The following is a 27,217-nucleotide window of genomic DNA, read 5'->3' on the forward strand; positions in this document are numbered from 1 at the left end:
TGCTATGGGTACCCGGCTGCTACTCTCAGCTCTGGGAGGGAGAGAAACGGGGTCTCACCCTGGGCTCCGGCCTGCTCCAGGGAAGATGGGCCTTTCTCCAGGGAAGAAAGTCCCATCAGGAACTTTGAGGAGGCCCCACGGGCCAGCTGCCTTGGATTTGTTTCTCACCCTGTAGGCCCTGAGTGCTTTTGTGCCCAGCTTCTCGCGCAGGGCATTCCTGGCTCTAGAATCAGCCGAGGACACATGCTTTCATTCTGCCCATTTAAAGCTCTTTAATGGCCCTGACCGTGTGCGGCTCAGTTGGTTGGGCCTCATCCTGCAAGGTGAAGGGTCACGGGTTTGATTCCTGGTCAGGGCACATGCCTGGGTTGCCGGTTCAGTCTCCAGTCGGGGTGTACAGTTCAAGAGGCGACTGATCGACATTTCTTTCACATTGATCTCGCTCTCCCTCTCTTAAAAAACACACATACACAGCATATTTAAAAACCAACAAACCCTTTAATAGCTCCTACTGCTTTTAGAACAAAGATCAGAGACTCCCTACCACTGCCCGACAGGGTCTGGGTGCTGCCCACTTCCTGCTTCCTGTCTTTCTCGCCAGCTCCGCTCACTGACCTTCATATCCCCCACCTCCCTCCACAGCATCTTCCCACCCGCTGTCTCCCAACACCTGGAATGTTCTCTCTCCTTTTTTTCCTAGTAAGGGTTTAAGCTTTTAAAAGAAACCATGACAACTTTTTAGAAGAAAGCTATTTTGCTCGTGGGTGGTAAAAGATCTTTCAAAAAACAACGGAAGCTACAAAAAGAGATACAGACCCTTTCAGGGCTCCAACCTGCCACAGTGGCGGGAAAACACTCCCCCTTTCTATCCTGAGGCCTTCTCCAGACTGTGGTCCACAGCACCCTCTGGTGGGCCCTGAGTGACAGCACAGCAGGCAGCTTCTGCTCCTGGTCCCCGGCAGCCCCACACCAAGATTCAACCACGGGAACATAGGTGGAGCTGGAAGCATCATCCAAAAACTTCTCATTTTTTACTGAGGAAGACTGAGTCCTGAAAGGGGGCAGATTTTGCGCAAGATCTCACGGAGTCTGTTGCAGAGGCAGGCCAGCCGGTGGCCTTTCCACCACATGTTATTACTCAAATCTAATGCTCAAAGGCATCAAAATGTTTTGGTAAATAGGGACTTGTGGCTGAGGGGTGCGCATTAGAAACGAGCTCAGTTTATTTCCCATTGTCCCCCTGAACCCCTCCACACTGGCTGTACTCTGTCAGAGCTGCCTAACTTCTGTGAGCTTCCAATGTGGGAAGGCCTTACTGCCTCAGGGCCTTTGCATTCACTGTTCTTTGCCTAGAACTGGCCTCCCGGTCCCCGCTCATATTGCCTCTCAGCTCACACGCCCTCACATTTTTCAGCTCTCGCAGAGAGGCATTCCCTGACCACCCTTCCTAATGTTGACCAAATTGCCAAGTTTTCTAACTCTGTTTCTGAAGAAGTATGCCACTCCAGTCTCTAAAATATCTTCCTCCACATCCTCTAGAGCCCTAGTCACATCCGGGAGCATCTTGGTTAGTTGTTTTAAGCCTGCCTTCCTCTCTGGAAGGATGGCTATTGGGAGTTTGTTTGGTACCTAGCAGAGAGAGCCTGGGCACCGAGTGGGAATGATGGAATGGAGAACGGCGCGTGACGGGAACAAACCAGAGACCACGTTAGAGAAAGTCGGGAGGTTTACTCAACAATCACAAATATACATGTACATCAGTTCTTCACAGCGGCTTACTCTTCCAGGCAGGAGGAGAGAGGCTGGCGGCCTCGAGCTTTCTCTATGGATCCCCTTCTGACTTCTCTAATACCCGCTGCCTGTAGTCCCCCTGGGACCCATCTGTGTGCCCAAACAGAGCAGGAGCCTGCCCCTACTGTGTGGAACAGCAGGATCAAGGCCATTTTGGGAGATGTTAACCAGAACCTTGTCCATTGGAACGTAGGTCCAGCACCCACCCCGAGGGAGGAAGTGGGCCTTGGCTCAAGATCAAATGGGAACTAAATTATTACTACTTGGGTTTTCACAGAGAACATCACTTGAAAGCAGAAAGGAGTTCCAGAACAAAACTAACTCCTTGCCCCTCCCCCACCCTTGGAAATCTTCAGAAAACATAAAAAATGCAGGGACTCCTAGGAATTACAACAGGCAGCCCAAACTGTACACAGTGCGGGTCATAGAGGCGAGGACTCCAGATTTCCCAGATGCACCTGCAAAGTGCTCTGCCGCTCTTAAGACTCCAGAGACTCAAGAAATGGAGACGCACAGAAAGAAATACAGAACCGTTTTCAAGCAGGTTGCCGATTTCTCCGGGAGAAAAAGAAACTCAACAGGTAGGAGGTGTGGACAGTGAGTGTAATGTGGACTTTGGGAAGCCATGTGCTCCACCTTCTGCAGCTGCTCTCTCCCCTGACCCTCACGTCAGACCCCTTCCCCACGTGCACCCCCTCCCGCCTCTGAGCTGCTGCTCCCTAAAGCAGGGAACCCCCATTTCTGGACTGTTTTTGAGGTTGCGACAAACTCCAGTTGGAGGCATAACGTGCGGTGGCTTTCCACACCCATGCCCGCACAGTCGCCGCCTCCAATGACGGCCTTGTAGCTACAGCAAAGATGCTCTTTGCATTTCAGAATGTTTCTGGAGCCCCTTCAGAAAGGCTGCTGGTGGGCCGCATGGAAGCCACTTGTTCGTTTTTTGACCTCATGCTCAGAATAAGGGTTTTAGAGGGGAAGGGGCCCATGTCCTCACTCCTTATCTGGCTCACAGCCTCTCCACAGCCTGCTGGCTGTTCTATTTGGGCATCAGCTGGGGAGTGTGAGCAGGAATCTGAATCCTTAGTGAAGCTAGTTAACTGCACCCTCCCCCCCAAATGAGGCCAAAACAATGAGTGGCCAGTATTTGCAACCAGCCAATGAACAACCTTGCCTCTTACCGTCCCTACCCCACACTTTGTCAACTGCGGCACCTCCACATGTGGGCTCAGCAATGACAAAGGATAGGGTGCTGGGAGGACCTGCCTGTCCCTTGTTGAGGGGGCAGAACCAGCCTGAAAAGAAGACCCAAAGGGTGTGAGAGAGGAAGGCAGGAGACTGCTTGGGATTGCTCCCGCTTCCCACACGAGTCCTGGTCATGCCGAGAACACTGTCCCCCACCTGGAGTGGGACCACATGGGGACGCAGCCAGTGCTCTGCACTCTGCCTAGGGGCTGGGTCGGGGGGCTACAGGCAGGGCCCCCAAACAGGGCCCTCTCCCAGGGGCTGCTGCAGTCCTTCTAGGCCACAGGCTACCCAAGCTGTCCTTTCAGTCTGGAGTGTCACTCTAACTGGAATGACTTCTGGACTCTGCCCTTGGGGGACACCTCCCCGTCAGACCCTGCTCTTGGCCCAACATCTCCTGCTTGAAATCGAATGTGAAGAAATACACACTCACCCAACAGGGACTGCACACACCACCCAGAACACTCCCCTCCCCCCACCCCTGCCTCTTTACATTTGTCTAGCAAGGCACTAGGAAATGGTTCAAGTGTAGGGATTTGCTGTACAGTTGCATTTTTTCTTTTTAAAAGGCACGGTTTTTATTTTAATGACGCTGCATTTCTCTCTGATGACGCATCCTAACTCTGCTCTCCACACTACGAGACACGCCTGCGACCCGAGATTCTGGAGGGGGCCGCATCGTGGACTCCTTCCTGAGGACCACTGCTAAAGATGTAACGCTCGTCTGGAAAAGACGTCCAGGCTCAACCAGCAAGCTTTGCAAGTACGGGGCAGCCTCTCCCGCAGAGAGGTGGCCAGAGCTGGGCTTGTAGAGGAGGGAAGGTGAGGGGAGAAGTGACGCTTTGCCAGCTGCGAGCTTAATCGGGGTGGTCGTGACCGGGAATGTTCAGTCCTCCCTCCCCAAGATCACGGATGCCTTGAGGTCAGCCAGCATCTCAAAGCCAGATTTGTGGCTCCATTCCCAGATTTATGTCTCAGTTATTTAATTGGCAAATGATACAACCGAGAGACCCAACTCTAATTGGAATATTGACTTCAAGTATTTCCTGGGCTAGCTGATGGAAGCCATAGGTTGTAGGATGTGATTTCCATCTCTGAATCAGTGGGTGGCAGGCTGGTTACAGAAACGCTTCCTATTAGCTTGGGGAGCCCTCGGGGAGCCTGACGTGTAATTAACTGAGCAAAAGGGAAACAGGAAGGACTGGCATGGAGCTGAGAGTGCACCTGCTCCTGGGGCACTGGTTCTTTTCTCCACTGCAGCTCGGGTGGTGGGAGGCTGCAGCGCTTCAGGTCACAGGCCCCAATGCCACCAACCTGAATTTCACCGACTGGATGGTATTACACCTGGCTGGCTCCTTTAATCTCAACATTCTAGGAACCCATGTGGGACGCCAGAATGCCAGAATCCTGTGTAGCACTCTGGTGTGTGACCGAATTATAGACTTCTTTAAAAACTCGGGAGTTCGCTGTAAGAACTAGGACCATGATGAGGTCAGAGACTGGGCATCTTGGCCATGGACGGCCCTGGTGGCCTCCAGACTTTGGGAGGTGAGCACGTCATGCCTCTGCTGCTCTCTCCAAGGAGAGGGAGAGAGACGGAGAGATGCGCGAGGAGAGGACATGGAAGCACTGGCCAAGGATATTCGGCCAGGATTCCTAGCTTGGAGATCTACTCGGCCTCTCCCTCGCACCCACGGCTGCCTGAAACAGTCTGGGAGAGCTGGTGGCTGGGCTGGCCTTGTGCCTGGAGGGCACTAGAACGCGCCTGGCAGGCACCCAGAGAGCAAACAGAAACACCCTGTATGTCCTTGGCTGCGAAGGAACATTGAGGGTCCAGCTCCCAACCCCAGGCCTGAGAGCTGGCCGGTCCTGAGCACTGGGCTCTCTGAGGACCCTAGGGGTGGCCCTCGAATGCATTCCCTGGGGCTGTGACAGAGGACAGAAGCTGGGCAGTAACTGCACTCACCCCATGACAGGCAGACACTAAAAGGCTGACACCAGTGCCCCCAGCATTTCCTTCTCTTCCCCTGCAGATGGTGGCAACAAGCTAACAGGGCCCCATACAGGCAACATGGGCTTCTCTTTCTAAAGGACGGCCATATATGTGCCTCATTTCTGGGTGGCCTAGGGCTGCCCCGCATTTCTTCCGCATAATGCTAAAGGGGACAAGGTGACAAACTTGAGCGGGCCTGCCTGGATTTCCACAATGCCACCAGGGGTTACCGTAGGCTCTGCACCCTCATGGGGCCTCTCGTGGGGTCTGCTCCCCATCCTGCCCCACACTCAGGACCCCCAACACCAGGCAGACGCCTGGCTCCAGCTTCAAGAGCTGGCTTCGCCCTGAACCTCTTGGCCAGCACCCTTCTGTCCCGGTGCCCACAGAAGTCCTGTGACGAGTGGCAGGGAGGACCCCGCCAGGCCTGCCGTGGAGGCCTGGGCTCAGTCTCTGTTGAACTCCTCCAGGACCGTTGAGTTGGTGTGTTCAAACAGCCACTGCTGGGTGGGAGAGGAGGGGCGGCAGGCGCTCATGAAGACCCTGTGGTCGCTCTCGCTGCAGTCCATGCAGCTGCCGCTGACGGGGTGGTACAGGGTCTTGTCCTGCAAAACACCAAGGTTACCAGCTGGGCGGCGCTGGGGATCTCGAGCAACAGTAGCGGCAGGAGCCACCGAGAAGCAGCAAGGCAGGGACTGGCCAGTGGCCCAAGTGGCCTTCCTCCAGGGCATGTGGTGAGTCACCGCCTGTCTCCAGATTCCATTGGTCCTCATTGTGTGTGTGTGTGTGTGTGTGTGTGTGTGTATGTGTGAGAGAGAGAGAGAGAGAGGGAGGGGGTTTAACAGCTCAGTTGCCAGCATTTAAGATTCTAGAGATTTTACACAAAACTTTGGACGTCTGGCTTCTCTTGCGTGTCTAGAAAGCTGGGCGTGGCAGGTTAGTGGGGCACACGCAGGTGTGAATGGGCCCTGTTGGGGGCAAAGGCACGACTCTGCCTTCTTCCTGGTTTTCTTTTTTAAAATCAAGCAGGTCACCCCAACCGCCCTCACCCCTGCAAGTCCTGTCTTACTTTCCGGTATTTCCACAGCTGGTTGCCCTTCATGCTGTGGCAGTCATACAGGGTGACGGGACTGGTGTGCGAGACGGCGTCAAAGCAGAACTTCTTGGTGTGCTGGGGATCCCCAGGCCGGATGTCCTCTCTCCAGGTGAAGGTGAACACCTGCACGCACAGGGGCATCGTGAGAGGGATGGCGACGTGAGGGGACTTGTTTTTTTGTAGTTATGGGAATATTTAAATACAGAGGTCCAGCAGAAGGGTATGCTGGCCACGCCCGTCGCCACCACCCAGCCTTCACAGTTACCAGCTTGTGGTGCAGCTCCTTGCGGCTTTGCCCCACCCCCACCGTACCTGGAAGCACATCTAGCATATCGTGGTCTTGGGGATTCCAAAGAATCAGTCAAGGAGAATCACTCCAGTGAGAATTGTTATGAAGAAAGGACGAGGGGGACCCTGGCTAGTGTGGCTCTGTGGACTGAGTACTGGTCTGAGAACCAAAGGGTTGTCAGTTCAATTCCCAGTCAGGTCCCTAGATGGGGTGTGCGAGAGGCAACCACACACCAATGTTTCTCTCCCTCTCTCCTTTCCTTCCTTGGTCTCTAAAAATAAATAAAACCTGTAAAAAAAGATGAGGGGGAGCAGCGCACATTGGTGGCTTTATCGCGGCGTGGAGGGGCTCCTCTCCCCAAAGTGTTCAGGAAGCTTTTATAACTTGCCCCCTGGGCTGACTTTAGTCACTCAGCACTGACCATGGCCTGTCCCTCCCTGCTCCTTGCAGCAGAGCACAGGGGATCTGGCCGCCAGCCCCGGGGAGTGGCCCTCACCTGCATGTTGTTCCAGGCAGCCTCCCCGCGGCCCCGGACGCAGCTCTCCAGCCTCAGTGGGGAGCCCAGGGCCCCGTGCTTCGTGTCCGCACACAGCCCGGTGCCCACATTGCGGATCTGGACAAGAAAGGGGGGCAGAGTGCACCGTGAGGCCCCTCAAGATTCCTTCTGGGGCCCCTGTGGGCGGTGTGGGGCCAGAGAGGGAACCAGAGCAGAGACACCTGGCACTCTGAACTGCCCAAACGAAGCCTGCCCAGGGCTGGGGGCAGTGCCTGGAGCCCTCGGTGAAGGAATGCTCGGCCCACAGAGAGGAGCGCCTCTCCACCCTGCCCGTCTCAGAGCAGGCGGCTGGGGGCGGGGCCTGGAGGTGAGCGGGTGTTAAAGGAGGACTCCGCCACCCCACTCTCAGAGAATTTGGTGCCCCGCCCCATTTCTTTCATGCACAAGGGTGCACAAGGGTGCGGGTCCTCTGAGCCTGGAGACCCAGGAGCCAGGAGCCCATGACTGAGTGCTTCTCCCTGGGATGACTCTGCCTCCGCCAGCAGGCCTGGCTTCACAGGCTGTGACGGGAGTAGTCGCCTGGGTCCCTTGCTCAGAAGGGCCTGTGCTGGGTCAAAGCTTGCTGTCTCTGTCTTAAAGTTTTTAATAATGTGTCTTTGCACTTGCAGGTGAATGTGGCGGGACAAGGGAGCAGGCCTGTGAGCTGAGGTGACACAGGCCGTGCGAACATGCACAGTCCTTTCTGCTGCGTCTGCCTACGGTGTCGGCAGTGCCCAGAACTCCGGGGGTCCCATGTGCCAGGGAGAGTTTGGCAAGGCTCAAAATGAGTGTGTGCGGTCCATCCGGGACTAAGTGCGGGTGCTGACGAAGTGGGGCTTGGAAAGGCGGCCACGCTTTTCTTCCTGACCAGAACCTGCTCTCAGACACAGGATGGGCCAGGAGCTCTGTCCTGTCCCTTCCGACCTGCGCTACTCCCTATATCAGCCACCCACGAAGGCAGAGGATCACCCAGAAAAAGAGGGGAGGGCGGGGCCACCCCCAGCTCCTCTTCCTTCAGTTCTACCTTGCTCATCAGCAAGCCCAAGGCAGGCAGTGAGATAAAACCAGCTTCGTTCATTCCGTGCAGTGCTTCCCGTTTTGGTAAGACATACACATGGTGTACAAGGCTTGAAACACAAACGGGGAAATTTCACCGATTCTGCACGTGCGTTAAATGCCTCTCTACGTGCATTTAAAACTGGCAGTACATGATATACAGGCAAGTGGTAAAATGTATGCTAATCATTTAAAGTTTTATTTTTCTCTACTTGGGTCATTAAACAGCAAAAACAGAACAAACAAAAAACCCCCCAAACAACAAAAACCACAAGGCTTGAGAGAGACCAGGAAAGATGAGAAGAAGCTTGGCATTTCATACCTTTATCAGCACTGTTTCCTGCCTGTCCTGTGAATACGGTCTGCCCGCGCACTGCGCACTGTGCCCCAGTAAGGTAGCGGCCTGTCCTGCACTCACCTCTCCCCACGCTGCGGCCGGGGGCTCCACGGGCGGGTAGAATTTGGGCAGGTCCCAGGCGATCTTGGTCATAAACCACTTGAAACTCTTGCAGTTCAGGGCGCTGCGGAGCTTCTTCTGGGCGGCTACGTCCCCCGCAGAGAGGTGGCGGTACTCGGGCCGGCGCTGGTAGATGTGCTCCGCGTACTCGTCCATCCACACTTCCGCCACGCGCTTCAGGTTCTGGAGGGACGACAGGTGGGGACAAGGGTCAGGCACTCTGAGGGGCCAAGGCCTGGGCGTGGGGGGCAGAGGGTTCTGGAGATTGAGGTCAATCTTTCTCATTTTACGTGGCTGCATCAGCCTCCCCAGCCCCACCCTGACGTTAGGCTTTCTGTGGGTCTGACATTTACGCGTGTTTCAAAGACTCTCCAGCTACAGCTGGTAACAGGCTTTCCCTGCCCACTTTCCATCCCCTGTGTCTAGTGACAGCCTCCCACTGGGTTTCGTTTGTGGACCCACTTCTGCCTCAGGTTACATGGCACAGGACTCAGCCTGGCTATTGGGAATACAGACGGCCCTGGGCACAGGGACTGGTCAGTGAGCAGGTGATCTTAGCCAAACCAATCGGGATCAGCAGGCAATTCTTAGCCCTGGAATTTTTGCTGGCACAGTGGGGGCAGAACTGCTGGGCACGCTGGGATGGGTAGGATGCCAGCCGGAGCAGCTGGGCTACATGGAAACCTGTCCAAGGCTGAAGCTGAACCGGAGTGAGGCAGAGCCGAGGCTGGAGGGAGGAACGCCTTCCTCCTTTTAGTACCCGAATCCAGCCCTGCTGGAAGCCTGAGCCACCTCGGGACTCTCCACCTGCAGGAGGTGGTAACGTCTCTTTCTGCTTAAGACACTTTGGGCTGGGTTTCTGTTATTTTCAAACAAGACTGCTGACCAAGTTGCATGGTAAAATAAATTCCAATTTGCAGTCCAAAGTAGAATTCTATCACCAGCTGGAGTTTTAAATACTTGTTTGAGGTGGGACAGTTGCTGCTGTTTTATTATGAAGCACAAGGATAATCAATAATTATGAAAATTACAACCACATTATTGGCAAATAGAGGCACTGGTAAGGAAATGTCCCGTTTGTGCGCAGACCTGGAGATGGAAGAGGCAGGGAAACTCTGTGTAACTGAGGCCACATTGCTCCCGCCTCTGCCCTGCAGGCGCCACCTGCTGCGAACCCCTGAGCTGGCTCTGGAAGAACACAACCCCAGGGCTCAGGGGACGTTCCCGCTCCTGAACCACACCGACCGAAACACCCCCTCTCACCCTGGCTGTCGCCAGAAATCCACCCTCCCCCCAACACACACATTTAAGTCTCCAGGCTTTCTCTCTATCATAAATTTTTTTTTTCCTACTGCAATCCAAATGTTCTTCTGAAGGGTAAAAGGGAGCCAGCACTTAGACTGTTATCAGTCATTCACACCTCAGTGTAAATGACTGCTCTAAGGCAAATGTTTTCTGTAAAGGGCCAGATAGTAAATATTTTAGGCTTTGCAGACCATATGATCTCAACTCTGATGATGTAGCTATAAAGCAGCCCTAGACACTGTGTCAGTGAGTGTGTGTGGCTGCGTTCCAATATAACTACATGGACAATGAAATCTGATTTTCATGCCCTGGCTGGCCAGCTTACTTGGTTAGAGCATTGTCCTGATACACCAAGGTTGCGGGTTCAATCCCCAGTCAGGGCACATACAAGAGACAACCAATGAATGCATTAATACTTTTTCTCTCTCAAATCAATTTTAAAAATTAAAAAAAATAGAATTTGACTTTTAGGTGTCACAAAAAAATCTTCTTAGCTCACAGGCTACACAAAAACAGTTCAGTGACTCCTGAGTGAGGAGGACAGAGGCCAACAGGAGGGAGGCCCTGGTACCAGTGACTTCCTTGCTACCACTTCCTTCTTCCTCAGTGCTGAAGAGGTCAACAGTGGGTTAGAAAAGAGTTCAAGAGCAGTGTTCTGCCCAGCAGGCCCCTGCACGGCAAAGGCTGGGTTAACGTACCACAGTGCCCAGAGGATGCTGCAGGCCCGACGTGCCTGAACTCCCTCTCCCGGGCCGCCTGGCTCACTGTCTGATCTGCTCACGCCGCCACCACAGGCGGCCAGTCTGACCAGAGAGAGGTGCCGAAATTCACCAGTGCTATTCTCAAAGGATCAAATCACACAGTATTTTAATCTTAGTTGATATTTATATGGTTATTAATGAATATTCCATTTTCCAGCTATGACTTAATAAGCCATTTCTCCTGGATCGTGAACTCTTGCACAGTTACTGTCTGCAGCAGCGTGAAGGGCTTTATGTTTATTTCTATAACATCTCCCCTTGGGAGAGTTGTGAAGAGAAGCCTGGGATTTCAGGGGGCTGTGCGGTCCTCTCATTCCTCCCAACACCCTCCTAGTCCTGGGCCCCAGAACTGCTCTTCTCCTGCGTGGATTACGGAGACCCGCCCGATTCTTGGAGTGAGTCTCCGTTCTCTTTTGCCAAGTCTGAGTGGGTTGCTGCTGTTGCCTTCCCTAAGACCCCTTTCCCAGAGGCAGAGGCAGGGACTTCAGCACAGTGAGCGCACCAGTGCCGACGGCTGCTTGTTCTGGGGGCAGGCCTGCTGGTGGGTGGCTCCTCCTTCCTGAGTCACCGACTGACTGTGGTCTGGCAGCCTGTCCTTCCGGAGTTGGCAGGGCTTCAGTAAGGCCTCGGCTGCCCCCTTTATTGGGCCCTCTCAGGGACTGGAGAATATTCCCTCCCCTCAAAACGGCCGACGTGATGCTCCCAGAGATAATGCTCTCGAAGGAACCGGCTGTTCAGGATGGAGCAAACATTTGAAGTCTGATCTGCAGCTCAGGAGGGCAGGTGAGCACGCAGATCAGCTGTTGGAGGGTGTCCATCCGGAGGCTCCGTGGCCCTGCAAACTTGTGGGGGCGCTCCTCGGATGGCTAAACTTGCATGGGGCAGCTGGTTGCCAGGCACAGCAGACGGAGTCAGTGTAGACAAGAGAAGTGAACGTGTATAAACACAGAAATCAGATGAGACACTGAAATAAACCAGGCCTGCTAATGTTGAGGCCAACATGGACACTGGCACTAAGATTAGCAGTCACTATTTAAGGGACAACTGGTCTGTCCCAGGCACCAGTCAGACCTCAGTGGGTTTAAATTCTGACTCTGTACTTGCTGTCTCTATGTTTCACTTTCCTCACCTCTAAAATGGGGATTAAAAGCCAGTGAGAGTTGAGTGAGATAAGTAAGTAAGATGCTTTGCTAGCTCACAGCAGTTTCCACGTGCTACTGCAGTTAGCTGTTACACACTGAATCCATCTACAGCCTCATGAACAGGAGGCGGTGCCTCTTTGCCAAGCCAATCTTACAAATGACAGCTCTGGATAGGGAGGGGATGCTTTGGGAATAGTTCTGCTCAGGCCTCAGAGGTGCCCCCCATGTCTCACGTCCCTCACGGCTGGAAGCCGGTCTTGGCTTACTGAGCCACTTTGCCCTGCTTTCTTGCCTGACACCTCTGGAACTACAAATGGTACTGCAGGTAAATCACCATTCCTGCCTCTTCAGCTGAATCTAGAACCTGCCCATGGGTCCGCTGGAGCTGTCCAAAGCGGATGGCTGGTGCGGCTGTTGTTGCAGCCTCACACCACTAGAGGACACTGCCGGCCCTCTTTTCCTTCTAGCCTCTCCAGAGCCCGGTGGCAAGCCGCCGAGGACTGGGCAGCTAGCTCTCCGTGCTCCAAAGGAGCAGGGAGTCCCGCCACCTCTCTAATCAGTCTTCTGGTAAATCGCAGGACAGGGGGTCTCTTCCAGGACCCGGGGACTATACTCGAGCACGTGGTCGACCATCAGGTGATAAAGGACTGGAGGCAGCGGCCTGGGCCGAGAAGGCTGAGGCCAACAGGCTTACAAGGGGGGCTCTGTCCCCATGGTAGAAGCGTGGGGTGGGGTGTCCCCTGCGAGCAAAGTTGTGCAGGTGACCTGTCCAGCTTCCTCAAAACCTCCCTGCGACCCTCTTACCCTCTGGGGACACTCCCTTCTCTTCGGTTTTCTGTAGTGGTCATCTTGATTTTTTCTTCTCAAAACACTTAATATTTTAAAATGTATTATTAAAGTTGAGTGAAATATCACTCACGCAACCTCCCCCTCAAACCCCACCCCCCCCACAAAACAAAAAACAAACCTCTGGCCAACAGATTTCCAATTGTAGCCAGCGGCCAATTTAATTCAAGCCGTGATGAATACAAACCATTTGAAGGCATGAAACAGTTTGACACAGAATTTTTGATAATAAAAGTGGGGAGGGGTGGAGAGAATGGAAAGACATTGACGTTTATTAACTGCCCCTGTGCCGGGAACTTTTAAGGGCCTTATCTCAGGCTTTCCCAAACACACCACTCAACCTGCATTAATATTTATGTAACATGTTCCTTTAAATCACCCTGGTCAAACTTCCCACCTGCTGGCGCTTCACCCTAATTAACGATGTCTGTGAAGTCACAAGCTTGCTACACTAGTACATGTTAATCTCTCATCCACGTAATTTAAACATGTGTAAATAAAAATGTTCCTACGTCTACCAGCTTCAATCACCTCACCCGTCACACTCAGGAGAACGGTGCTGTCTCCTCAGCTCTCCTGGCCAAGCTAAGAGCTGGCACAACCAGCTTCCTTTCAACAGGCGGAAACACAGGCTGCCATAGGTAATATGCAGGCAAGCAGGGATTTAGGTTCTTTCACCTGGGCTTCACCTGGACAGTGGTGGGGGGCGGGGGCACAGCTAGGGATCATTTGGCTTGGGGTTCTGGGTGCCAACCCTCCCCCTGCTGGGGAAGCCACCAGCTTACCCTGGCCAGGCTGACTCCAGCAGGGACTTTGTAGGGCACATATTTCCTGTAGATATGTCCCACCCTGGAGCAGGGGATGTCCTCCATGCGGCCACCACACATCCACACCTGCAGGGAAGAAGGGAGAGAGGTGACATTTCTGCATCCAATTCATCGTCCCCTCCTTAGCACATTCATCAAAAGCACCAGCTTGGACTGTCTGGTAAAAACCTGGTCACAGAACGAGGGATGGAGGAAAACGGTGGAGACGGCAGCAGGGCCGACGGCGACAGCATCAGGTGCTCACTCAGGGCCGGGTGCTGGTTGTGAGCTTCCCGAGCACGGCTGCAGTTAAGCCTTCGCAGGAGGGGCTGACCGCGCCGCTTTACAGATGAAGAACCTGAGACTCGGAGCACCTCAGAGACTTGTGCAAGGCCACGGGGCTAGTGAGTGGGGGAGTCAGAACTCCCACTCAGCTGCGGCTGGCTCCAGGGCCCAAGGCCTCGCCTGCTGTGGGCACTGTGCTGTGAAGGGCTCTCAGGGGGCATTGGGCCCCCAATGGGGAAGACCAGGTGATCGCTTCATGAGGGCTGCCACCGGTGTGAGGGGACAGGGCGGCACACAGGCTGTTTCCCAACTGTGGCATTAGACTCTGGAGGTGCCTCCTCGTGCTGGGTCCTCCCAAGCAGTGACTTCTCTGCAGTCTGGCTCGCCAAGCCGTGTGGCTGGGGACCATGGCAGGGAGGGACCTGATGCTTCTCCTGGAGTCTCCCGCCACACTTGGCCTTACAAAGAGCTCCTGAGTTTGGCTGCTTTGACAGCATCCGAGAGTCCTTAAAAAGCACTGTACAATCAGCGCTGACTCTCACCCACTCAGGGGCCCAGCCTGCACGGACCCTCCTTGACAATCCTGGGTTCAAATCCTGCCTCAGCCACTTCAGCACTTTGTGACTTTGGTCAAGGTACTAGCTCCTCTGAGGCTCAGTTCCCTCACCTGCAAAGGATTCAGGGAGGTGGGCCTGGGGGTGAGATACTGCATGGAAAGTGCTTAGCAGAAGGCATGGCACAGACACAGTGGTGTTCTGTGCCACAGCGGTTCCCGCATACATTTGCCATGTTTATGGACTATCTGCTACGTGCCAAACACTGGGCCCAGCACACAGAGCGGTGAAGAAGTCAGCCAGGGCCTCCAGCTCTCACAGAGGGGGGGCGGTGCAGCCTTGAAGATGTCCTCCCTGGGGTCCTCGCCTCCTGGTATTTGCACCCTTGCTTGTTCCCTCCCAAATGGGTCACCCGAGGACTGACCTGGGTAACCAACAGGATGCTGCAGAAATGACAGGTTCCCACCTTACTCCTGGGGATCACTGCTTTGGGGCACTCGAGCAGCCCTGCGGAGAGGTCCAGGCCAGGGGGAGCTAAGACCTCCTGCTAACTGTGCTAACTTGCCAGCCACGTGAGTGAGCCAGCTTAGAAGCTGAGGCCCCCACCGCAGCCAAGCCGACTGCAGCCCTGGCCGACATGTGGACTGGACTTTAAGACAGACCCAGGCAGATCCAACCTGCTAAGCTGCCAAGCCCCTGACCCACAGACTTTGCAATAATAACTGTTTACTACTATTCTAAAAAGCTATGTTTTGGGGGACGGTTTCAGATGGTGACATGTGCTACAAGGCAGCCACAGTGAGGTCCCGGGATAGGCTCACTGTGGGGGGGTGTGGGCTGCTGCCACCCACATCTGTCAGGGAAAGCCCCCTCCAGCAGGGAATGGCTGGGGCAAGTCCTTCCTGATGAGAAGTAAAAGTAATATAACCATCTGAGCGGTGAGACAGCAGGGGAAGGGAAGAGCAGGTTCAAAGGCCCTGAGGTAGGGCCCTGGCATAATCAGTAAAGAATGTGAGCCAGAAGCCTGGAGCAGAGGGAGAAGCCATGGGAGGGGAGGCCAGAGAGGTGAGTGGGGACAATCACAAGGGTCGTGCAGGGCCAAATAGGGAGTCTGTGCTGAAAGTCCTCAGTGAAGGAGATGACATCATCCAATTTCAGTTTCACCAAGGTGACTGCCTGCCTGTGCGAGGGACGGCCAGCAGGCAGCAGGCTTCACGGAGGGAAGGCTGGACCCCATAACAGTAACTCCTGGCCCTGCGAGGGTCCCAGCTGTGGCGATGGTGGGACACAGCTGGGTTTGGGACATTATGAACAATGCTGTTGCCCTAGGTCCTCATTTGTGGAATGAGGGGTAGGCGTGGGGACACCAGTGCCGCCGATTCTGTGCCAAAGAGCCTTTCCAGCTTGAACCGCTCGACGGGCCTGGGGATGCGGTTACCGTCTTGATTAAGTCCTGGGCTCTAGAAGGGTCCCTCACTCCTCTTTCTACCTCATGCGCCTGAGGGCTCTTAGTCCCCCGTCACGCCCTGCCAGCCACTCTCCCCATGCCATCCTAGATGTCCTCTGTCCCGGGCTTTCTGCAAGGGGGTCTGGGTGTGTGGGGCTGCAATTAGTGAAAGTGCTGCCTGGAGAAATGCAATTCTATTCTGATCCTGGGGGAGAAAAAAAATCGAGCAAGTCAATAGAACAGAACATTGGTCTTGGGATAATGGGCTCCTGATGGTAGATTAATGTCAAGGCCAAGCCAAGAAGTTTATTTTCAAAGCGGGAGATATTGATCAGGCGCCAGGATCCCATAACAATAACTCTTCTTTCACACAGAGTGACTGATGTGGCAGCGATGCTTTCGTCTGGCGGGTATCGCCCAGGACACCGCTGGGCTGCCCCCGTCTTCTGGGAGGTGGAGCACGTCCAGCAGGTGGGGGACACCTTACCCTGCTCTAGGTTTGGACGGCTCCTGGGCAGTTGGCCGGGCTGGCGGCCCGCTCGCGCAGCTCCATATTAAACGCACATTAGCTAACCAGGCTACGTGTCCAGCTCTGCCTGGCAAGGAACATTCTGTAATGCAGACACGTGATCAACTTCCACACCCTCTTCTCTGCTGTGACCTCGTGTTTCTTTGGCGCTGACCATGCTGCCATCAGCCTGAAGGTTCCCAAGGGACTAGGGTGACCTTGATCTGCTGCTGGGAGAGATGTCCAGAGCCCCGAGGAGTCCTGGCTGCCCTGTCCTGGACAGGATGCATTGACGGCAGACTCAGAATGGGAACTGCCTTTAAAGGGACAGACACACCTGTTCAGCTAAAGCAGTTGCCAACTCCCGAGTCCTCTGGGAACACCTGAGCAGCCCGGGCGGGGCCCAGTGCGAGGCATTCCCAGCCCGTCAGAACTCCCTCTGCCACTCAAAAGGCACCTTAGCAGTCAACACCCCCAAGGTGGCCACTGGTAACAGGCAGGATCCCAGGTCTGGGGTGGGGGGGGTGGGGACAGGATAAGAGCTGGAGGCAAAGAACAGTGTCCCGATTCACCCTGGGCTGGGGAGCTGGTCATAGCTGGTCCTGGATTCCAGGCCACCTACCCGTGTGCCTTCAGGGCCCTCCCCGTTCCTTCGCAGCCGAGGCAGCAGCCACTCAGACCCACAAACGCCACAGCACAGGGGTGACGAGCACGCACCACTCTCCAGTCCCAACACTGCCTCTGCAGCTGTGGGGCCTCGTGCAAGCATTCACCTGGGGGGCCGCCCTCTCCTCATCTGGCGCTTGCCCTTTGACCTGGCACCATCATGGATTTTCTCTTATGGCCCAATTTCCCAAACGGAGAAACTGAGGCTCAGAGAGGGGAAGTGGTTTCTCTAATGGAATTGGTGGCAGACTCTGCCACTGACCAGAAGAATGACAGGGCCAGATGGGAGATGGGCAGAGTCACAGGGCACCCTTGGGAGCCAGGCGCCCCAGTGTTCTGTTCTGCCCAGGCAACACGCCGGCACGAGAGTCCCACTGGTGGCTGAAGGGGGAGTCGCAGTGCTGGTTGGGCCCCATCTTATTTGGATGGAGGCAACTACAGGCCACTGAGATGACGTTGTTGCAGCCCCTCTCCGCTGTCAGGGTTCTGCCCCGCCATGCAGCCCCGTCCCCGCCACCCCACCCCAGGCCCCTGCCTGCTCCGCAGCCTTTCGGGTTCACCCCAAGGGGTTTCCCCACGGCCTGTCCGCTGGGTACGGGCGCCTCCCCCAGGAGCAGCCTCTCTCTGGGAGCGCCATGCCACTAGACAAGTGCAAATCTAATTGTAAAAGCTTGCTCCCTATTCATTTTCATTGCTGCTTTGATTTATTTTATTAGCAAACTTCTTTTGTGTGATGACAGGCTTCATTACAGTGTCTATAAAAGACAATTACTTGCTCTTATCTCCTAAACTGAGGAGGGAAGAGACGAGTGGTGCTGTGCATCGGGAAGACACAATGGGGCCCGGAGAGAGGGGTAGGGAGGGCGGTCCGGGGAGGAAAGCCAGAGCGGGCAGGGGCGGGGGAGGAACGCCCCTCTGTCAGGGCGCGGCTGCCTGGAAACCCACCAGGAAGGACACGGCCATCCCACTGGGGAGGAGATGGCAGCCGGCCCTGTCTTCTGCTGTTGGCATCTTGGCTGAGGACCCCTAAGGAGTTCAAACCCTATTCAGTTGCACGTTGGGGAAATAATTCAACAATAATCGCCACTGATTAGTCTGTGTTGTCTGTGTGCTAAGGATCAGTTCCAGAGTTGGACAGAACTGGGGTCTAAGCCAAGCTCCTAAGCAGTTTTTGTGAGTCTGAAAGCCTCAGTTTGCTCATCTGTAAGGCAGGACGAATTGCTGTGCCCACCTCCTAGGGCCGTGATGAGACCGCAAGGAGGTAATTCGGGAGAACTGGGAGCAATGTGCCTGGGGTTCACGGTGGCTGTCACTACTGGTGGGGGCACAATGTGCATGCCACGCCTTTCCCCTCAGGAGAGAAAGAATGGCATTAGAGCCAGAGGTCCAGAGAGGGGAAGTGCCGTCCCCGAGGTTCCTGAGCTCAGATGGCAAAGCCCGGGGTGGGACGGGGCTGGGTCTCCAGACCCAGGCAGGTCTGAGGTCGCTAGGGAGACTGCGATGCCCTGGTCTAATCTTTCTAAAGCCTGGTCCTGACCCTATCAGGGTCTTCCACAAGGACCCGTCAGCCCTTGTATTGCCTGCAAAACAAAGGGTCACCCTTGGCTCGCAACCAAAGCCCTCAGCTGCCCGTTCCGGTCACACACCTGGACTCCACGTGTGGCTGACGCTGCAAACCAGCTGCCGCCACTCACTCTCCTGCTGTCGGGCACACGTGCTTTTCTTTGCATAAGTGATGCAGTCCATTCATTCACTCATTCGTTCACTCACTTACTCGCTCACACATGGCCTAGTCACTGGCCAGCCTTGCTCTAAAACCCTGCTGGGAGAAGTGGAATAAACACAGCTGCCAAGTGTGGACCCGATGGCCCCACATCACAGTCTCGAAAGCTGGGTAAAGGTGTTGGGACCTGCTGACCACCCTCCCACTTTCTCTGCCCTTCAACACCCAAACCGAGCACCCTCTCTGTGCAGGGCCCCACCTATTCATTGCAGCTGTGACTTCCGACCTTGGACGAGCATCAGAATCTCCGCAGAGCTTGTTGGAAGGAAGACCACTGGGCCCCACCCCTGGAGTGTCTGGCTCAGCAGGTCTGTGGTGAGGCCTGAGAATGTGTGTTTCTAACAGGTTCCCAGGGGCCGTTGATACGGCTGAGCTAGGGGCCCCACTTTGACAACCGGTGCCTGCCAGGTCACACTGTGGCTCTCAGCACCCCCCAGAGTTTGGGGTTATTAGTGCCCTTGTAGATGAGAGGAAGGGTCAGCAGAAAGGGCAGGTGAGCTGTCCCAGCTCTCTCCCAGTTTGTTCCAGAGCCGGGCCTGGCACCAAGGCCTCTGGCCCCGGTCTGGCCAGCCTCAAAGCTCTTTCCCTTCCTGCTTCCTGCAACCCACAGCCCGAGCACATCAACCGCACCACCAACACAGGCAGCTGCCACTCAGTGGTCGTTTATGGTATACCAGGCCCCCAGCTACGGTTTTAACGCAGTCTGACTAACGCGCTCACACCCACACTGTGAACCAAGGGCTACTCCATGCCCATTTCACAGATGAAGAAATCAAGTCCAGAGAGTTAGGCCTCTCTCCCAAGGACACACAGCAACTAGCTGAGGAAACCTTCACCGAAACCCAGGTGACTTGGTTATGGAGCGCATGGGCGTCACCCTGTGCTGTGCCTCCTAACAGGAGGGCTCTGATGAGGGCGGCTCCCACTTGCTGAGCGCCTCCTCTCTGCCTGGCTCCAGGCCAAATAAATGTTTTCTCCCATTTAGTTCTTACAACGAATCCCTGAAGAAGTTATTCCTGTCATTTTTAGTGACAAAAGATGGAGACCAGAAAGAAAGGTGTGTGCTGGTTAGGGGGGGCCATGGCACCACCTTCCTGGAGGAACGTGGGACAGGCAGGCTCCCAGAGATGCTCATGGAATTTCAAATGGCTCGTTGAGAGTCACGAGCAGAATGCCTTCCCTGTTCCAGGCAGATGGCTCTCGGAAAGTCCGGGCGCATGTGGCAGAGAGGAAAACGCCGCCTGCAGCAGAGATGTTCCCAGCATCCTCTGATAACCCAGCGCAGGGGGCGCACCAGGTTCCCGGCAGCAAAGCTGCAGCTGGCTCGAGTCCCAGGGTCTGGGAGAAGCCGTGAAAGGGAGGGGAGGCCCGGCTGTGCAGGTGCTTGGACGAGGGCCCTGGACTGCCCTATGCCCCTTGAGCTGGCCTTCAGAAGTAATTTCTCCCCATGTGAGGCAACTCAACCCCTCTTGGGGCTGGTCCTGACTTCCAGGTCTTACATGTAGCAATGGCCTCCAGGCTGGGCCACCTTTTCTCCACCCTCCCACCAGGTGAGCATGGCCTTAGAGTCAGGACATCTGGAACTTAGCCCTGGCTCTGCCCCCTGCTGGCTGAGGGACCCTGGCCTAGTCCCCTGACCACTCAGGGCATCAGGTCTCGGTGTCATCTTTGACCAGATTCTGGGGTGCACCCTATCTTTTTCACACGCTTGATTTTTCACTGCATCCTCCTGAGGGTGCAGTGAGTTTTATAAAGAAAAGAATCTGAGAGTTTCTGTTCTTTAAAAAAATCTGTCCAGACACCCTGGGACTTGTTCGGCTTTTGGTAAGACCATCCGCGTCAAACAATGCAAACCCCACTCCCTCGAGGCCTCTAAGTCTACCCTGTAGGATGGCTCTCACTTGTCCCCTCGCGTGGCTTTCCACCACTACCTTGCTCTCACCAGCCTGCCCCATGGGACCCTCAGACCATCCTCATCGCCCAAGAGCCCACACCTCTGTCTCCCAGAGCCCACCCTGGGGGCAGAGGTGCCCCCATGGGGCTGTCTCTCCCTGGACTCCCTTCTCCGTAGGCCTGCCCTGTGGGGAATCTTAGCCCTGAACTTGCAAATGGCCTGAAGTGTTGGGATACACATGGAGAGGGATGGGCCCAGAGAGCTGAAAGACCCGCATTTTTTCCTTCTTCTTAAGTTAAAAAAAATCTTACCTTTTTTTGACCATAGGAGCGATACATACTTATGATGAACGCACTCAGCGCTACAGAAACTGGTATGCCACGCATCCCAGCTCGTTCTGGCCCACCGTAATGCGCCCAGAACAGTGCATTTGCCTGCACTTGGACACAGCTGTCTAACACAGTGAGCACACACAGAGTACCAGATGTTTGCCCTTGTGATCGCGTGCCTGCCTAAAGGGGAGGTGCGGCTGCCCCTGCCCAGCATCACGGAGGACTGTTGCACAGCGCATCACCAGCCCGGGAAAAGACCAAACTGCAAAACCCTGATGTACAGTTTCTACTGAATGCTTATTGCTCTTGTGCTATCTTAAAGTGAAAGTGGAACCGTCACAAGTCACTGGCTGCACACTGTTCTGTGGGTGGGAGGTGCCTGTTATGTGTCCTCCAAGGATGGACATTTGGGTCACCTGCAGTCTTCCCCGGTTGTAAATAACGCTTCTGTACACAGCACCTATCTGTATCTTTGTTCATCTGTGCGCTGTCTCTCAGATAAACTCTGGGGCATGGAGTTTTGGGTCAAAGGACGTGCTTGCTGTGAAATGTGACAGATTTGGCCCAACTGCCAGTAACAAAAGAGATACCCACTCAGATCACCCCACAGCGCACATCTTTCTCACGCCGGCTGGGCCAGGTGTCCTGGGATACTTCCTCTCCCCCGGATCTTGGAGTTGAAGCTTTTCTGGCCTGGCCTCCAGGAGACCCTGTGTAGTCCCCGTTCTGCTCCCTGCTGCTGCCACCTCTAATCCAAACTATCCTCACACCTGTGTAAGTTGAAATACTCCCTCCATGGCATCTATTTAATTCTGTCTCATGGGGAAGGAAGAAAAAATATGTCAGGCCATCTGGGATGTGAGGGCCCGAGAGGTCAGGCAATGGGTCCAGGGTCCTCAGGCGGATGGAGAGCAGAGATGAGGAGCCAGGGTCCTGCCTTCTCACGGAGTCCCTTTCCCAACACTCCACCGCTACCCAAGGTGGTGATGTAAGTCTGGGAAGAGCAGGGGGAGGGAAGTTCTACCAGATAGGAATGAATTCCACTAACAGTTGGTTATTTAAGACACCTATTATGGGTGAGACACTGGGGTGTAAAGATGGGACAAGACCCACTCCCTGCCTCTAGGGAGTTCAGAGTCCAGTGGGGAAGAAGGCCAACCCCTGGGTCCTGTCAGCAGCCCGAGGTATCTGAAGCCATGTTGAGAGTGAGGCTGGGCTGGCCTCTAATCAGCACAGCTAAGGCTGAGCAGAGGCCATAGATATGAGCTGTGCCCAGAAGGATGAGTGTGGAAGGAAAGGCATTTCGGAAACAGTAGACAGTGTGCGCCTCCAAAGATGGGCCTGTGGCTTGTGAGCAGGCCTGTGTGGCAGGGGAGGTGGACATCCGTGGTTTGCCTGGCTCCACAGCCTTTCCCCCTTCTGCATACAGTGACTAGACCTTCCTCTGTGGAGCCAGCCTGTGCCCATCTTCCTGCTTCCGGGATGGGCATGTGACTGTGGCTGACCAAAGAGAATACTGCCCAGGGACAGGCAAGGGACAAGCAGGCCAGTGATGGGGAGTTGCATAGGAATGACAGGAGGGCAAAACTCTCTAGTGGGCTGCTGGGTATTGCCACAGAGAGAAAGCCTGCCTGAGCAGGAAGCCAGCCCACAGGAAAGCAGAGCCAGGGGCTGAGAGAGACGGAGACAGACTGAGACGAGATAGCTCCTGGACCCAGCTGGGCCTGGAGGGTCTATCCTGGAACTTCAGTTGTGTGGGCCAATCAGTTCCGACTTTTCGCTTAAATCAGGCTGATCAGGATTTTGGTCGCCTGTACCAGAGTCCAGACTGAGGCAGTAGGATAAGAGGACAAGGGGGAGGGTGGAGAGATGCGCAGGGGTCAGCTCATAGACTTAGGTGTCAGCCAGGCTGTGGAGTTCGACATTTATCTGCCCCCCATAACTGGGGAGATTCTAACCGCCAAGCAGAACTTTGACAGTGCTCTTTGGAAAGAAAATCTCTGCTGGCAGAGAGAGAGAGAGAGAGAGAGAGGGAGGGAGGGAGAGAGGGAGAGAAAGAGAATGAGAATGAGAAAGAGGGGGAAAGGGTCAATGACTCTTCTAGAAATTTCAGAGCCTTTAGGACATCTTTTTAGGACAGGAGAGATGGCTGAGCCTGAAATTGGAGCCACATTATTAATCCATTGGTGCTGATGGCACGTATCAATTTATCTTAATTTCTGAAAACACACTCAGCTTTTCAGACCAGTCTCTTTTCTCCATTACCAAGAAGAAAAGGGATCTCAGCAAAGATGAATCGGAGGGAATCTGGCTCTTCGTGAACACCCCGCTCCGGCTGAACTAGAACACCTGGCATTTCAGAGGGGCGTTGCCAGCAAATGAGTGAGCTGTCCTGTCCCCTCAGCACGGTGACAGGCTGTCCACGGGGGCCTCGGAGACAATGCACCGGCAGATGGGCTGCTAGGGGCTCTGGGGACGCACGTTCTCAAAGCCAGGAGGGAGACAGCTGAGGGAGACACGTCTCCCTTTCAGACCAGGAGCCTCCTCATCACACTCTCCTCTTTCCCCTCGAGAGTGAAGGACAATGGGATCAAACGGAAACTGGAACCAGCCTGGCTCCCCCTCCCAGAGGAGAGGCTTCCAAAATGGCTTCATTACGGAGTTCTTTGTAAATAAACTGTGTGGAGAAAAATGCCATTTGTAGTGCTGTAACTGCCCGATGAGCCTTGCTAGATGGGTCTTTAAAAATACACAGAATGAAGCCACTTTGGGTCTAGGAACTGCTCTGTGCAAATCTCTCTCCATTCGATCTTTCTCCTTTGTATTCTCCACAAAGGGTGGGTTTGAAAGGTGGACTCCTTGACCAAAGAGGCTGGCTCTGGCCAGCCACACACTTGCTCTGAGTATTAAACCAACAAAGAATCATTAAGTTTCTTCTCTGTGTCAGACAGTCCTTCTGGTACCTGGGCTATAGCAGTAAGCGAAACCCACGCAGACCCCTACCCTAATGAGGTTTGCGTTCTGGTGAGGAGTCAACACAGATGTGCCCGATTCTGGAAACAAACTGGCAGCAAGCTTCATACGTCACTTTGTTTAGCTGATGATCGAGGAACTATGAAGTTAGAAGTCTTCTGACTCCTCGTTGGTTTCACTATACCCATAAGGATGTGCCACTTGGAAAGCTAGATGGCAGGGGCGAGGGGCACTATGTAAATGACATCGATGCCATCACTCACTAAGCCTGCTCCCACGGCAGACACCGCTGATCAATCACCACTCTTGCTCTGATGGGCCGGGGCAGCCCCTGCCAATGGATCGGCGTGGCTGGGCGAGGAAACCTATCTGCTCTTTCTGACTTAGATCGTTGCTAACTCACTTCACTGAGAGGCTGCAGAATACTCCAGTAAATTCAGAGCAACACCAGGAGGAGGCAAAAATTGAGAAGACAAGGTAGGAGACTACAGCCAATTTCTCAGGCTACTTTTTCTCAAGTGCTCTGCTCTGAGCTCCCCCCTCCCCCAGGGGCCTACAGAACCTGGCAGGTCGGAGCCCAGGCCCTGCGGTCAGGCAGACCTGGGCTCTCTGTGACTTCCACCTATGTGGGCCCTGGGTCAGAGCCCCACTTGCCTCCCTGTGCAATGGGTGTGATAATGGTACACCCCTACTAGGGTTGGGGCGAGGACTGCATTTGCCAACACGCGAGCAGGGCTTGGCACAGGGGCCTGTGGGAAGCCCAGCTGTGGCGCATCAGCATGGACGCACAGCTGCTTACAGCCGGCACCTGCTCTGACTAGTCGGCGCTCATGTCATCTGAGTTGTTAAATGTTTTGAGTGTCACCCCTGGATATTAACATTGGTTTTATTTAGGGGCTGGTCTCCTGTCGGGAGACGACTTCAGAACTCTGGAGGGGGAACAGACACATCACCACTGTGAATAAAGAGTTTATGATCCTCAGTTCTGAACTGCACAATCACTGCCGACGATGATAATGAACGTGACCTTTTAAGACACCTACTGAGAAGCCTCTAACAAGCTTGGTCTCATGGGATCCTCTCAACATCCCTGTGAGGGTTACAGCACCATTAAACCCGTTTTATGGAAGCAGAATGTGAAGGTCAGTGGGGTGAGGTTCTCGTCCAAGATCACATGGCTGGTAGGAAGTGGCAGGGCCAGCATTTGACTTAGGCAATCTGATGCTGGCCCTGATGTCTTCATTGCTGTGTGTGACAATGGTCCTTGGCATTAAAAATGATGCCTGATTCAGAGTTGTGTATTCACAAGGCTTGGCCCAGTAACAGTGCCGCTGGTCAGCCCTCGTGAGCAGGGATGTGAGAATGAATCCCCTACTGACCACAAGGGCATAGGACAGGCTAACCTTCCCCTCAGAGGGACCCGTCCTCCACCTGAGATGAACCCACGGCCCCACAAATAAAGGGAGAACATGACTTCTTTGCCTCAGGTGCCCAAGTCTTTCCAGGCTCAGACTGGCACCAGCAGGCAGCCTGCTGGGACAGGGTCCAAGGGGGCTTCCGGAGGGCTGGCTCACCTTGAATGAAATTTCATACTGCTCGCCTCCCCAGATCTCCAGGCCTGGGTCGTACCCGCCCAGCTCCCAGAACCACTTCCGATCCACGGCAAAGAGCCCACCGGCCATCACGGGAGACCTGTCAGGGAAGAAGAGTGTGGTGTGAAATGGGGACCTGATGGCCATGGGCTCTGAGGGCACCCCGACACCACCGGTCCCCTGGGGTACGCTCCTTGCTGCCCAGGACACACAGCCCATACGTCGGCAGGGAGTCCAAGGCCCTCCGAGTGAGGCCCCAAGCTTGTTTCCTCCTCACCTACCCTTCCCTTCATAAATGCCACATTTTAACCAAGTGGACCCCAGTTCCTCTGTGTGTTAACACTAAAGAACAGCTGTGAAATGAAATCGCAGTACTTCCTCCCGTGGGCCTCGTAGCTGCATCATGTTTCTCTCTCCGGTCCTCCCACTAGTTCCCGGGTCTGACTCAGGTCCTCCCAGGCCGGCCCCGGCTGCAGGATGTCTCAGAGGTAGGAAACCCACGGCTCCCCAGGCCCTGCCCTGGCCCTGCACAACACTCGGCGGGGTGGAGCCTAGGAACCTGTGTTTCAGACACACTCCTCTGAGGATTCTGAGTCAGTACAGCACAGGCAGTTGTTCTGCTGAGAGCTGAGAGCTGCCACAGTCCGGTCTTTCAGTTACACTGGGCTAAGATGAATGGCACCAGTTGAGTCTCTCCTCAACGTCCTCGCGAGTGCCAGCTGGGACGCAGAGGTGGGAGGGAGGTGGAGCTAATTAGAGCTGGGCAGGGACTTCAGGGGATGCCATGTGGCAGGGCAGCTACCTCAGGATGGAAGGCCCCAGAAGACAGGTGGGGTGTAATAAGGGCCTCAGGTGGTGCAGATGGCACTACAGAAACAGGAAAGGGGGAACTGTCTGCCTCTTGGTTTGGGGGGCGAAGAGGGAGGCTGGGGGAAGAGTCAAGGAAGGAGGCCCAAAGGGGGTGGGGTCTGGGTAAGTGAGAACTTGGGGGAGGGGACTCCGGAGAAAACAGGAGGAAAGCCCAGAGATAATACATTTTGGGGTGCCACGGGGATGGCGCAGGCAGCCAGCATGGCATCATGCCAGGCCCATGGGGACACTGGCTGGGACCTGCCCCAGTCTCCCGTGGTGCCTCCCTTGGGACTGGCTCCTGGGAGGGGCCGGCAGAACAGCTGCGTGTTTGTCTGGCTCCACTGGCACCCCCAAACCTTCAAACCAAAAGGCTTGCCAGCTGCACCCTCCACGTCCCCTCTGGGCCCCGGAACTGCAAGCTTACAGTGAGCAGACTGATTTAAAAGGAACTTAGTTAACCCACGCGCACTCCGATCTTCCTATAGCAGATGAGCCCTCACAGCACCAGAGGGGACTCCTTTAAAAGGGGATCCGCTGACTATTTACTGAGGGATTGAATACCCCAGGGGCTGTACTGAATTAATTATTATTCATGAAATGACTTCATCCCTCACGCTGACCTCATGAGTTATGTATGCCTCACCAGAACCACCCCATGTTACGCATGCAGAAGCCAGGGCACAGACAGGCAACTTGCTCAAGGGCTCACAGCCGCCAGCCAGGATGGAAACCTCACATCTATGCCATGGTCCGCACCTGTCACAGCCACGGTCCACTGCCTCCTGACAGGGAGGAGCGATCCAGAAGCAGGTGACAAATAAAAGGGTAGGGGATCAGAAATGGGAGCCCTGTGACCCCGACTCTCCCTAACCTGCAGTGACCTGCGATGAAGGGTTGAGCCACCAGCCCCGTGCTGCCTGCCACAAGCAGCCACAGGTGCACATCTGGAGGGACCGGATGCGCCAGCAGTGTGGGGCTCAGGATGGGAAGGCACAGACAGGGTCTCAGTAAT

General features: G+C 54.8%; 1 protein-coding gene across 1 annotated transcript in view; it reads right to left on the reverse strand.

The window, feature by feature from the left end:
* Window positions 1-1,027: 1,027 nt before the first annotated feature.
* The window catches only part of GALNT10 (polypeptide N-acetylgalactosaminyltransferase 10), a 179,735-nt gene continuing 153,545 nt past the window's right edge, over window positions 1,028-27,217 (reverse strand). Inside the window, exons 7-12 of the mRNA XM_037044841.1 lie at window positions 25,336-25,453; window positions 13,299-13,406; window positions 8,421-8,642; window positions 6,908-7,024; window positions 6,096-6,245; window positions 1,028-5,631 (exon numbers count right to left, since the gene is read on the reverse strand). Coding sequence (XP_036900736.1) covers window positions 5,473-5,631; window positions 6,096-6,245; window positions 6,908-7,024; window positions 8,421-8,642; window positions 13,299-13,406; window positions 25,336-25,453 — 874 coding nt within the window. The 3' untranslated portion in view covers window positions 1,028-5,472. The remainder of the gene's footprint in view (window positions 5,632-6,095; window positions 6,246-6,907; window positions 7,025-8,420; window positions 8,643-13,298; window positions 13,407-25,335; window positions 25,454-27,217) is intronic.

This window comes from Sturnira hondurensis, unplaced genomic scaffold (assembly GCF_014824575.4).
Source record: "Sturnira hondurensis isolate 20B ecotype Veracruz unplaced genomic scaffold, ASM1482457v3 Scaffold0004152, whole genome shotgun sequence".
Classification (NCBI taxonomy): Eukaryota; Metazoa; Chordata; class Mammalia; order Chiroptera; family Phyllostomidae; genus Sturnira; species Sturnira hondurensis.